The sequence below is a fragment of the Bombus bifarius genome, unplaced genomic scaffold (genome assembly GCF_011952205.1).
Source record: "Bombus bifarius isolate JDL3187 unplaced genomic scaffold, Bbif_JDL3187 scf7180000007996, whole genome shotgun sequence".
NCBI lineage: Eukaryota > Metazoa > Arthropoda > Insecta > Hymenoptera > Apidae > Bombus > Bombus bifarius.
The window spans coordinates 30,061-42,911 of NW_022884376.1; the positions used below are offsets into that span (position 1 = coordinate 30,061).

Below are 12,851 nucleotides of genomic sequence, written 5' to 3' on the forward strand. Positions count from 1 at the left end.
GCATTGTTATGCATTGTTATGCACTATCTATAAAAAGCATAGGAAGAAACTACCTCTCGGGAAGTGGCGGTTTTGGGGGTGGACTAGAATCCCTTAAAATCGACTCTGAACTATGCGAACTACGGACCAAACTAGTAGTCGCAGCTGTTTGCTCTAAAATCTGCCTTTCCCTTGGCGTTAACGGAATATCAGGCAAAGAATTTCTTTGCGGCGTCATTTCCGATCCATAAGACGACGTTCTGAAAACGCGATTTCATCGAACTTTTGGTCAATTATACTAATAAAATCGAACAACTAATTTTGTTTACCAGTATGGAAGAATGTAAATTTATGGAAAATCAGTGCTTCAACCAAAGAACAAGTAGAAAGATTACCTATTACTAGCTGTAGCGACGACAGGTTTCTGTCTATTGGCAATCTTCTCGTTCGCCAGGGCAACCAAGTTTTTCACAGCTTCTTCCACTAATCCTATGATGTGTGTAACGTTCTCGGTATCCAGCGCAGAGGACTGGTCACCGTGCAGCAACACGTCGTCACAGAGTTTTAATAATTGTGCTAGAGCTTGATACACTTGGTTCGTCGCTGATCCCAGAGTAGAGCTTCGTCAAGAAAATACGAAGGTCGCGATTACAAACGATATCGTATGTAAAGTTATGACATTCGGTAGCATCCACAATTTCATCCCTCTTTGCATTTCCAATAGATGATATAAAAGTTTGAAATTACAAGCATATATTACATTCGAGACTCTAGAAAATATCTCTAATCTTAATATTTTACCTAAACTTACTAGTTGGACAGAAATAAAAATAAAAAAAATAAAAATAAAAATAAAGCTGCAATATACATACATGTTTTGTTCCAATATATCTGAAAATACCTAGCTCCCACTAGTTGTAATTATACGATAATTGATACGGTGCTTATCAACTTTTAATACTTTTTCAATGTTTGTTACTATATATATTTGACTTATACACGGAATAAATTTGCGTCACCTCGAACAATTAGTTCACGCAAGCATTTTATATAAAAATGTAGAATTTTATCTAGACGAAACACTTACTTCGAATGTTACAAACGTAAAATATAATTCCATGAGTTACGTAACTTTTTCCATATAGCAAGTAACGAAGAAAATGACCAAATTTAGTTTAGAATTAAAAGCAAGATATAAAATTTTCAGAAATTGTTCGAACATTTCGACGTCCCTGGCAGTGTTGCGCGTTACTCGTTTAGCTTAACGTTAAATTATAAAATAAATATCTGGCATATATTTTCACGCGCACCAGCGATCCTCGATATCGAATAGATGAAAGTAGTCGGTTCAAAGTTTCAGCCAGGAAATATATCTTTTTTCTACCAAGTCACTCGATTAATCTACAAGCTCTTTCGTTTTTCATTCATTTCGGTCAATATCGGTTTTTAATCGATACTTTGATCACGATCGAATTCGCTTACCTGTTCTCGTAGAGGAGATAGGACTTCAGCACAGTGTGTATGGTGGTAACAGTATCGAGGACGATGGTGCCGTTGCCGGGCAGCATCTCGAGCTTTTTCTTTGACACGACGTCTCGGAAGTGAAGCAGTGCCAGTTGCACCTGTCGCACGTGGATATGCAGGTCGCGGAGGGGATTCTTGTCTAGGGTGGTCGCGCCATCGGTGCAACCGGGCGCGCTTTTATCACGCGGTGTTCGCGGCGAGGAGGGCGAGGCGGCCCTCGTAGCCGCTCCACTGCCTCCACCTCCGCTTCCGCTACCAGGAGAACGCATGTGGGAGAGCTTCTCCAGGAAGTCCTCCTTGAAGGAGCGCGCACGACGCGCTAGTTTACCACCACGCGCCTTCCCGCTGGAGCGTTCCTCGACTTCTGTAACAGACAATAAACAGAAAATTGAATATCGTTTATCGCGACACAGAAGGAGATTATGCGTTTCCTGATCTTTTCGTTTCAGACTTGCGTAGGTTGCAAAAATAATTTCAACGTGCGTTCAACGAAACTTATTTCCGTACAATGTTCTATCTTTTCGTCACATAGTAGCCAGTTTAAAACCATTATTCCACTTTAAAGATATCGAAACAGATTGCCACAGGCGAACGTACGTTGCAAACGATCGATCGATGTAACTTGCATCGTAAAGGATGCAAAAGGTAAAAGTACGTGATATCCGCTTAAACTGGTGAAAAACGCGTTTAATGGACTGACGTCGCAACGATTACAACCGATCGAGTCGAGTTAAAATTTTATGCTGGAAAATTTCGCGCCAGAATAGCAGACGTACTGGTACGTAAATTCCATCGGTGAATTCGCCGTGCAAACGAAACGGATAAATATATCGGGAATAGTAAACAAACGCGACCAAACGTTTAAAATCAAAGCGACGCGACGGCCGGGGCTCGATTGATCGGTTCGTTTGTCGAGAAGATTCGAATGTACAGGCAGAAGGGCTTTCGAATCGATTCATTTGAAGTGATCTTTTTTTCATTTTTACGAAGATTGTTTGGATAAGTTTGATTTGCTAAGTACTAGTCTGCTATTATATGGTTCGGTGGTATGATTATAACTAAGTAGAGGTATATATAGATAGTTATATTATAGCATCTGCAATTGATGTTACAGAAATATATCTACCTATACTTGTTAATTCGGTAATACTATTGGTTAGCAAATTGTTGTCGTTGTTGTTGTTTTTGTTGTTGTTGTTGCTGTTGTTGCTGTACGAACCGAGCCCAATAATAAGTATATAATAAAGTTGTTAAGAAATATGTTATGTTATAAATAACGATAGAAGGGTATTGTAGAGCTTCGCTTTAGAAGTGGACGAGCGTCCAAGGAAAAAGTCGACGTACTTTTCAGCGTATCAGTTTGCCACTTTAATAATTCTATTTAATGGATCGTCTAAATGAGATGCTGGATCGATTTATGCATATGCTCTTGTAATACTATTAATAATTTTAAATGAAAACGAAATAAAAATAACTTTGTTTAAGTCTGCTAGAGAGGTGCGGTTCTCGAGCGTAGATGGGCATTGTCAAGATACGACGCTCCAAGAGCTAACTTTAAAGCAGCAAATCTGAGCAATCTCCGTTGGTCTCGTTGATAGGATTATATATTTATGGCACGCGGAGAACCAAATAAGTAATGCGCAGTATTCTGCGAAGTGTGTGTAACGCGTACTTTGAAGTTTCCTTTAGGTATTTAACGAAATCACTGCTATTACCTCGGAAAGTATTGTCGAATCTAATCTATTAACGAAAATGTAAATACACATGTCATAGCAACGTTCAACGTTGCACGTTGCACAAAACACCCCGAAATTACCCACCGCAAAGATCGGTCTATCGAACGCTGTCCGCAACGCTTCTCTTCGATTAATAACTTCATGCTCGAATCATTACCAGGTTATTTGCCTGGACAAGTGCGCATGGGGACAGAAGGGGTTGGTTAAACCAGTCATCTTTGGTGGTTTGCGTTTCGCGATAGGGGGAAATGCAAGCAAGCGACTGGTCGAGGCAATCTCTGCATCTCTGATCGCGTATGTACGTGTGTATGTACACCGGTAAATCAAGTTCTATTCACGAATTCCGATTGAAACCTCAATCAGGCGTGATTTGCGCTAAAGGCAGGATTCGGATGGCCGACAGAGATAATAGAAAACACGGAGAACGGAGGACGGGATCGAAATTGCCGTGACTGACTGGATCCACGGAACATGCTCGATCCTGTACGCTGTCTATACTACAGAAGCGCGTCTATACTCGAGGCTGCTGCAACCACCGCACCCGCGCTTCGTAAATAATCGCATGTACGACAGAGCCTTCAACAGTTTATTTGAGAAAAGACAGATTTGTTCGACCAAGGTATTCGTCGTTGCCATCTATGCGAGTTTCGATCGTCAGGACACTGACAAACGACAAAGGAGAACGTTCCTTGAAATTGCTGCTGCACGGCAATGCCAAGCCACACGCTGCTTTTACGATCGTTAACGAGCATCGTCGTAACATTACATCATAACGAGCGTTGTTTGGTACGTATTGCAGCAACCAGTTTATTCGCTAGACATTACTCCTTCGGATTGCTAGCTGTTCGGATCGATGCAATACGCCTCATTCGATACCCACTTTTAATTAGTGGACGAGACACAAGAATAACTTGACCATTGGATCTTGTCTAAAAACGCGGTATTTTTCGCGATGATATTCGTCGCTTGCCTGATACAGTATTGTCCTTTCAAATAAACTTTGGATTATTCGCTTGCACGCCTATTATATCCCAAAAACGAGATCGCTCTTGTGTGGGTGCATGTGGATGTATGTGGGTGTGGGTGTGTGCGTATCGTGTTGATAACAAGTAGATAATCGGCGAACGCAATCGTTGGATTCTCGCGTGAAGTTAATAACTCGCATGGTAACGCACACGCACAGAGCAAGCAGCCCCTCGTCAAGTAAACATCACGTTGCTGGTACATATGGTGCGGATCTTGTTGTTGTCGCGAGGTAACACAGAGAGCACAACGGTCAGATCATCTTTTCATCGTTATCGCGAACGTGCAACGTGCTCGAGAATGCAACGACCGCGATAGCTTTCCACGCATGTCCCTTTAATCGCGTCACTGCCAGCCATTCATCAGCGTGAAAGCCTCTGACTGCGCCGTACCGCACCACCTCGAATACGCGCAAGTGGAGAAGGGCTTTGGGTTGATGGAAAACGTGAACACGTGCGAGAGGGTTCGAGAGCGGTCATCGTCGTCGTACAGACATGAATCAAAGCGAAATACTCTGCTTTACTCTGCTATACTACCCGTTCGTCATTCTAATCGCGACCGATCGTCTTTCGAATACCGGTGGATCCCGAATGGCGTACAACTCGAGATTGGACAGCTTCGATAGCCTGGATTAACAACTGTACGATCGCTGGACGAGAGACGCATCGGTGTTTCTGAAAACGGCTGACGAGTGAATTTTTAGCATGCCGATGGATGAAAGGCCAAACCAAAGGGGTTGAGATTCGTCTAACGATCGCCTTTAAATAACACATCGAGAGGAGAATATTCGGACATTGAGCAAGTTTTGCAAGCCTGGAATGCCTTTTGAGCGTCTTAGTGAATAAGTTAACGTGAAATACACAACGATATGGAGAAAATGACCAACGGTTTCTTCTCCTATCTTCTTCAAAACAAGTGCCTGTTGTAAGTGTTCCGTTAATGAATAATTATTGATACTACGTTATCAATAATTAGAGGTTTAAGATGTTACAGGCTTGCATGAAAGCAGATATACATACGTACAAGAGGATAAAATGCGTTGTACATTACACGTTAGTTGATTCTCGCACGTTATTATTAGGCGCACGTTTCAATTCGCCAAATTATAGATTCTGTTATCGGGTGTCGTACTAAGAATTACTGACTAAAACTATTATCTCTTTTCTCGCTCGACTCACCAGCTCACTGAACGTGAATGAAATAGGGAAAAATATAACGATGTTGTTATTAACAACCATCGTTATTATTAGCTAGCCGTACGAAACAACGAGTATGAAACAACATGTCAATTTCGAAATTAATCTTAGATTAATGCCCCACATTACCATTGGCAAGTGTATCCAGGATAGAGAGCCAGCGTAACGTTCGATACAGATTTCCAAAAACAAAAATAATCCGACAAGCGTCAGTTTTACTCTTTCGCGGTGAAACAAGTATTGCCGCAGCGACAAATGAGAATAGGCTTATCGTTAGTCCCCCTCTCTCTTTCTCTCTTTCTTCACCAGCTTGAAAATATATTCCGATCTGGTACTAGAATATTTAAAGCAATGTTGAACGTGTGTCTCGCGCGCAAAACCATCTAAATTGGACCTGACAAAGCGGAATAGAAGAATATCGAACGGCGCTAACAATTGCCTTATTGTTAGGCGACTAAAAATTCATTATCTACAGATTCGTTAACGAAAGCGCCTGTTCGAACTAACGAATTTCGGATTAGCGACGCATCGTGTGATTGCGAGGTGCGGAAGTCGAGCAAGAAATTCTGCAAAGGTAACTGAACATCAAGTTGAAACAGTAACGGAGTTATTAAGAACGACGAGTCTGAGCACGAGAGGATGTAAAGCTGGATTTACGCTGTTTCGCACTGGGGGATTGCTGCGGATGACTCGTGCCACGAGTGAGAGGGAAGCACGAAGTAAGGCCGGGGTAGGTACATATTTACACGAGTTCGGTGAATCAATAATAATCTAACGATGGTCTACGGTAGTCGAATAAAATATTTTCAATGGCTGCATTAAAATCTGTTTGAAACGTTGGAAATAACTCGACATCGAACATTATATCGTCTACCTATCAAGATTAACTCGACGACGACAAACTTTGACGAAGTAGAAGCAGATCGCAAATACCTGACTCGGCAACGATCCATCCCCAGTGTACTTTCTCATTCGTCGGGCAATTGCCGCCCTTATCTCCGATAACGATTTCGCGAAAAGATATCGACGTCCACACGACCTCGTATCGATTCACCCGCTCCGATTCACTCGCCCTTCTAATCAAGAAACCAGCCTGAAAATGGTCCGCGATACGAAGAAACTCGATGGCGCTAGGCTGCGCGCGACTCGGTCTCGGTAAAAAACGCGCGCGCGTTTGTGCGTGCGTACGTGTATGTGTGTGTGCGCGCGTTTGTGTGTAGGTGTACGTGTGTAGTATGTACATGCTATGTTACGTACATAGGTATATGACGAAACACGTGTGGAACATGGGACTCGGGATGGTATATCGTGGTCTGCGGTTATCGGACACGCGATTTCATGGCAGATCGTGCCTAATACCGAAATGCGGATTTTCCGGGTATTTCGCGGCGGAACCGCGGGAAATCAGGACCATCCCGCTGTCCGTGGAAAACGGTCTATTAATCAATCGATTCGTGGCGGTAGGACTTAATATTATCGGAGATTTTGCTTGGCGAGATTTATTGCGATAACGCGAATGAAAAGCTACGTTTGACGAGCGGATATGCACCGCGTATCGAGTTGACGAGAAAATCCTGCTTTTCCTGTTTTTCCTTTCTTCCCTACAAAAGTAATTAAAAAACGGTGTTTTTATAATTCTCCATATAGATACTAGATAATAGATGATAGATACAAGATACAAGATAACTATTAATAGTAAAATATGATATACAAATACGGAAAGTTTCCGGTAAATCGTTTCCTATTTCCAAATGATCGCGAATCATAACTGTTTCGTCTACCGATCGATGTAGATTTACGTTTCATTTGACGAGATTTGTTTCGCGACGTGGTAATAAATTTTAGATAAGCGCCAACATATCCGAATGCGACACGCTTTCTTAACCGAATTGTCCGATCACGTTAAAAATTGTTGCTTCGAACTTGTGAAGCTGGGATGGCGCGTGATGCGACGTGTCGTGGTAAGTTTCCACTGACAGGATGTACGCGATGCGATACAATAACCGAATGAACCCAACCGATATAAATACCGATATAAATTCGTTAAAACGTTAAAGCGCTTTGTAGTTTTAGCGCGTTTAGCTTTACAGTGACATTGAATGTCAAAAGTACTAAAAACTTTACAAATATTTAATTGATATTATATGTTTCAATAAATAGCGTTAGCGGTTTTTCGGCATGATAGCTCCGTTAGTGAATCTAATGTTAATCGCTGGTCGCTAATAACACCGATGCCAATCAACGCGCTAAAGAAGAACACGAGTGTTGATGAGTGAAAGAAAGCTGATGTCAGGATCTAAGAATATCCATCAGCGATCGTCTGGGTATTAATCGCGTTGAGACGGAGTATCCACGATATTCTCCCAATATCGTACCTTTCTACCATCGCATCAGCACCACTTGATCTCTGTCAACCTATACACCGCACACTGTGAGAAAGGAAGACGGAGTTACATGTATCTAGAGTAAATAGAGGCGATAAGTTCTTGACTCGATGCCTGTTGGTCAAATGGATTTTCATACCGTCGGCGTTGTGGATCGAAAGTAGAGCGTCAGAAAGAAAAGAACGTGCATTCGAACAGATAGAAAATATATCGTATCGTCGCTGTTATCTCGTCTAAATAATCTGTTATTTTTCCGGAACACACGCATCCCCGAGTCACGCAGCGCCGGCCAGTTTCCTTTGCACGGTGCATTCCGTGAGACGGGAGTCGCGCCGAAATAACCGCGAGGTTGTTGCACCGCTCTGTAATAATAATACGCGGCGGCGGCAGCGACTATGTCCTGTTCAGTCTTGGAAAAACGTGTTAAACGTGGCACTTGAATTTCATCCTCCCACGCCTGTCCCTTCAATAGTTGGAAGGGGGACACTGGATGGCGGCGAGAGGCGACGGTGTGCCGGTCTGGTTTAAAGCGTTGTAAGGTGTAAGTATAGCGTGTTCTCTGTTCGATCGAACGTGTTTCACGATATGGTAATCATTCGACTGTGTGAGAACTGGAAATGAAAAGAGTCGCGTTAGCTTTTTCCCAAAAATGAAATGTCGGTAGTTGACTGACGTGATGTAATAGCGTTTTAAGCCGCGTTGAACAGTGTCGACAAAATACGAAGAAGCGTTGCCGGAGTTTTTTAAAGAGCTTTCGAAATAGCTTAAATGCCGACAGAGAATTATTCCAAGATGGTGCCTTCGGACAACGAACTAAATTTAGTAAGCGAGCCCGAAACCGGCGCGATGCGAAGCGACGGCCAAATCACGATGTAAGTGACGAAACACCGAGAAACTCTTCGCCGAAGACGAGAATGTTCCCGGTTTCGAAACAATCAAACTGTATCGTTATCATTATCGTTATCACCACCGTCGCGCGAAGCGAAGGGTGAGAATATCAACGAAGAAGGGACGGAATATGTGCATATCGAGCAATTTTTTATCTAATTGCAGTGTTTAATCGTGCTCATTGTGTCTCAAACTTTATAGAAAAGTTAATAAAGGGTCTTTTGGCATGATTTCTCGTTTCGACAGAAAAGCGAAGCACGTTGCTCTCTCTCTTATCTCTCTCTTATTATCTGTCGTTATTCCCATCGATCACTTTTCATAACATTTCTCTCACTTTCTATTCTTAATCCGATTATCACTCGCGTCTAAAATTGCAAATGCAAAATTAATTACTGCGTCCCATCACAGCCGGATAACATTTCTAACCTCTCAATTCAATCGTAAGAACTAATTAACCGAAACGTTCTCTCTCTCTCTCTCTCTCTCTCTCTCTCTCATATATATATACTAATGAATAAAGTAAATAGCTAACAAAGAAAATGCAAGGGGAACGAGCAAAAAGAAAAGAGAACCGACGAATGTTATACCGCCGTGCATGAAGGATTTCTATAAAAATTGTTTTCGCATTATTTTTAATTCTATAAATATAGAATTAAACCTCCATTCAAACATCGTAGCCAATATATATATATATATATTATATATATATATCGATTTGTACGTCATTTGAATGTAAATGATTTATCCTATCGCAACACCTAACCGAGTTAATTACACTTATTACAGAATATTAACGAGTCTCGTGTAATTTCGATCGGTGGTTTAATCATACGCTATGTAACCACCGGCTCTCGTCGGACGAGTCCCGATTAACAAATCCCCCGGCTAATTTGTTAACAGGTTAAATTCCGTGCAGCTGTATCGCCGTTATGGAAGCGGCCAAGCCGATTCAGTTTGGAATTTCCCATTGCGCTCGCAGCGATGCAATTACGCAACTTTAATGTTAGCGGAATATCAGGCATCGTCTCCAGCTGGGAATTTCATGGTTCGATAGCGATATTAGCGAACGCGGGATTGCCGGTTGGACCAGCGTGATTTTCGCAGATGGTAACGTCGTAGTCTGAATTAAAAGATCGGATCGACGACGAAGGTCCTTTTTCGTCTATGCACGCTTCTGACTGCATGGATTTTAAAACTCTCCAAGTGCTTGAAAATGCTCGATTCCACGTGCAAATACGGCATTGCGTTTCCCAATTAAAACGTAACAGTTAGGTTTCAGAAAAGGCTTTTTTGTTCCTTTAGTAGTTATGTTTTATTATATATAGCTGCTATCATATATCCTTATATTTAAGTATAACACGTACTTTCCACTTCCTATGCTAATCTATCTAAAAAATCGAATCATAACTCGTACGTAGAGATGTTAACCATTGAACAACGACCCCTGAACAGCACGGGGGTACGTATAATTTTAAACTTGCGAAAGATTTATCTACAAATGACTATAGCCAATCGCAAATCTTATTTTCTATTCAACGCTACAAGTATACATAGATAACAAAGTGTATACATATATATACGCAGTTATTCGATAGGCAGATATAAATCTTAGTCTAATGGAAAGGAAAAGTAGAAAACTTTTACCTAAAGGCGACGACGATGGCACACCCCTTGATGCTGTCGCAGTGATCGTTGACGACGCGGCCGTATCGTAACATTCGTCTACGATCTACACGGCTGCTTACTGCAAGAAAGCGGCAGCCGCGCGCTTATGATCTTCGCCGAAAAGCCGAAGCATCGATCGAAAAGCGTACGTGCAGAATACAGCAAAAACGATAGCCAAGTCTCTCGATTCACCGTTGTCAGCATCCGTCGTTGAAGCCATTTCAAGAAATATTTATATGTACGTATGTACATTGTACATACTTTACCATATCATACGCTCACCACTCCTACATGCCATACTACGTGCCATACTGCGTCCCACACGAGCTAAATCTCATTCGATCAAACGAAAGGAAGCGCAACGGTTGCAAAATTGTGAATTTGCCTGCACCAAACATTTCCAGCCTCGTCCAAACAGGATTGGAAACGTTCGAGCGTTTCAAGTTCGAACTAATTGAATTTACTCGAATCACGAATTTATTTTGCGTTCGAAGCCCATTGCCTGGCACATGTTTCCCTTTCTCCGATCGTCTTTTCATCCGTTAAATTCTCGCGATAACGTGCTGTGATTACTAATTAAATTAATTGTAACGAAATATGACTTGCGATATTCACGTCTCGTTATCATCGTTAACATTTGTCCAAATGTCCTCGAGTTAGCTACCAAACTCGATAAACAACTCAGGAGTATAGAGCATGTACGTAAAGAGAAGAATAAAAAAAGTGCTGCTCGAGTTTGAAAGCTTTCGTGTGACACGAAACTTGGAAGAGCAACGCGTTAATACGATAAATAGAAAAAGGAGCCTTCGGCAATGGCGCTGCATTGAGCATCCGTAACATGGAGTGAATTGTAAATGTATACGTATATACATATGTATATGTAAAACCGAGAGGCAGGTAATTACGCTACTATCTGTTTTCTTCGAGAGCAAAGTCGATATTAATCCGGTTACAGGGGGTTAAGAGATTATCTATCAACGTTCGGCAACGAATAACGACAGATCAAATCAGATAGAATAAATCGGATAATGACAGATCAAAGAAAGAAGACGGATCGGAACAAATAATGTATGTAACGTTTCATTTTGAATGTTAGCCGACCTAACGTAAACACATTAAAAATGAAAAATCGGGAGAAAATCGTCCGACCGAGTGGATGTGCTTTCTAAATCCGCCTACGTGCAAACTCTTTTCTTTTCATGTGAAAAGCCGCTGGAAGAGTGGCTAGTAAAATGCGGACGAAAAGTGCACTCCACGGATGTGTGGAAGAACGCGAACTGGCCCGCCCGACTACTTGCCTCCTGGGATTCGGCTATTATTACATTCGCGGCGAGAATCACGTGTACCACGCATTTTTTGCCAACATTTCGCTGATTTTCCGTAAAACAGAATTCGCCTTGTTTGAAAAAAAATCTTCTTATTTAGCCGATTCGTTGGAAATATTTGTTTGGTCCTTGAGCAAATATTGCAAACATTACGATGTGAAGCTCTATATGGAAGGGTTAATGGCTACCGTTCGTTAACAGCGCATATCCACCGCGTATAATTCGTTGGTACAAGCTTTAAGTCAGCTACACAGGTTCCGGTAGATCTATGAGCGGGCGTAAGATACATAGGTATGCCTTTTCGGATTTACTGTGATACCGTATCGTGCGTACGATACAACTGTACGGATATTTTGACTACTGCAGGCGACCTGCCTGATCACATGCAAAAAATTGTTCGATACGCTTGTCAGGTCGCTGTAACAAATACATGCTTAGTAAGAAATCTGTTGCGGCTAGAAAATTCGCAAATTACGTCTCGCTTGATATTCGTTCCTCGTTTTCTCGCGATATACTCAAATTTTTCTGCTAACGGTATATTTCGCCCTAACTCGTATCTTTTTGCAGAAATTTCCAACGTCAGTTACCACCACTATGCCATGCTCCTGTTTTGCCATTGATATCAGGTCCGCCTCATTACAAATAGAAAATCCAAATGTTCCAAGTATTTCGAAATCTATACGCCTTCTTACGCTCTCGTCTGCCTTTTCAACCTCCTCTCGAAGGAGAGATTAGATTCGTTCGGGCACTCGAGCGAAAACATCATACCGAGAGAACAAACGAAAGGTAAAGCTTGATTCGTCGAGCTAAGTGAATCCAAATCAAACGATATACTCGCTTCTACGTTACCAAACCAAAGGGTTGTTCTCCGGGTCAAATAATTCGAAACGGAATTTGTAAACCAGGGCTGTCTATCCTCGAACATTGCGGATCCGATTCAACGTTTACCGTCGTAATCTAACGATCGTGCAACATAACGCAACATAGCGCAACATAACACAACGTGCCACTATTATACGCGAGAATATTAAAATATATAAAAAAGGCTAAACAGATTTGAGATTCAAGAAAATTTGTTCAATGTGTGTTTCCTGTCGTTCACGTTGCTTGTTCGTTTACATGCTAGTAAAC

The 12,851-nt window shown here is 41.8% G+C and overlaps 1 protein-coding gene across 9 annotated transcripts in view; it reads right to left on the reverse strand.

Annotated features, from left to right (window-relative positions):
* LOC117206129 (guanine nucleotide-releasing factor 2) overlaps positions 1-12,851 on the reverse strand; it is a 56,430-nt gene that overhangs the window by 7,306 nt on the left and 36,273 nt on the right. For all 9 annotated transcript variants that reach the window (XM_033445172.1, XM_033445171.1, XM_033445174.1 and 6 more), the window contains exons 2-4: positions 1,462-1,867; positions 375-599; positions 54-239 (exon numbers count right to left, since the gene is read on the reverse strand). In XM_033445172.1, coding sequence (XP_033301063.1) covers positions 54-239; positions 375-599; positions 1,462-1,867 — 817 coding nt within the window. The remainder of the gene's footprint in view (positions 1-53; positions 240-374; positions 600-1,461; positions 1,868-12,851) is intronic.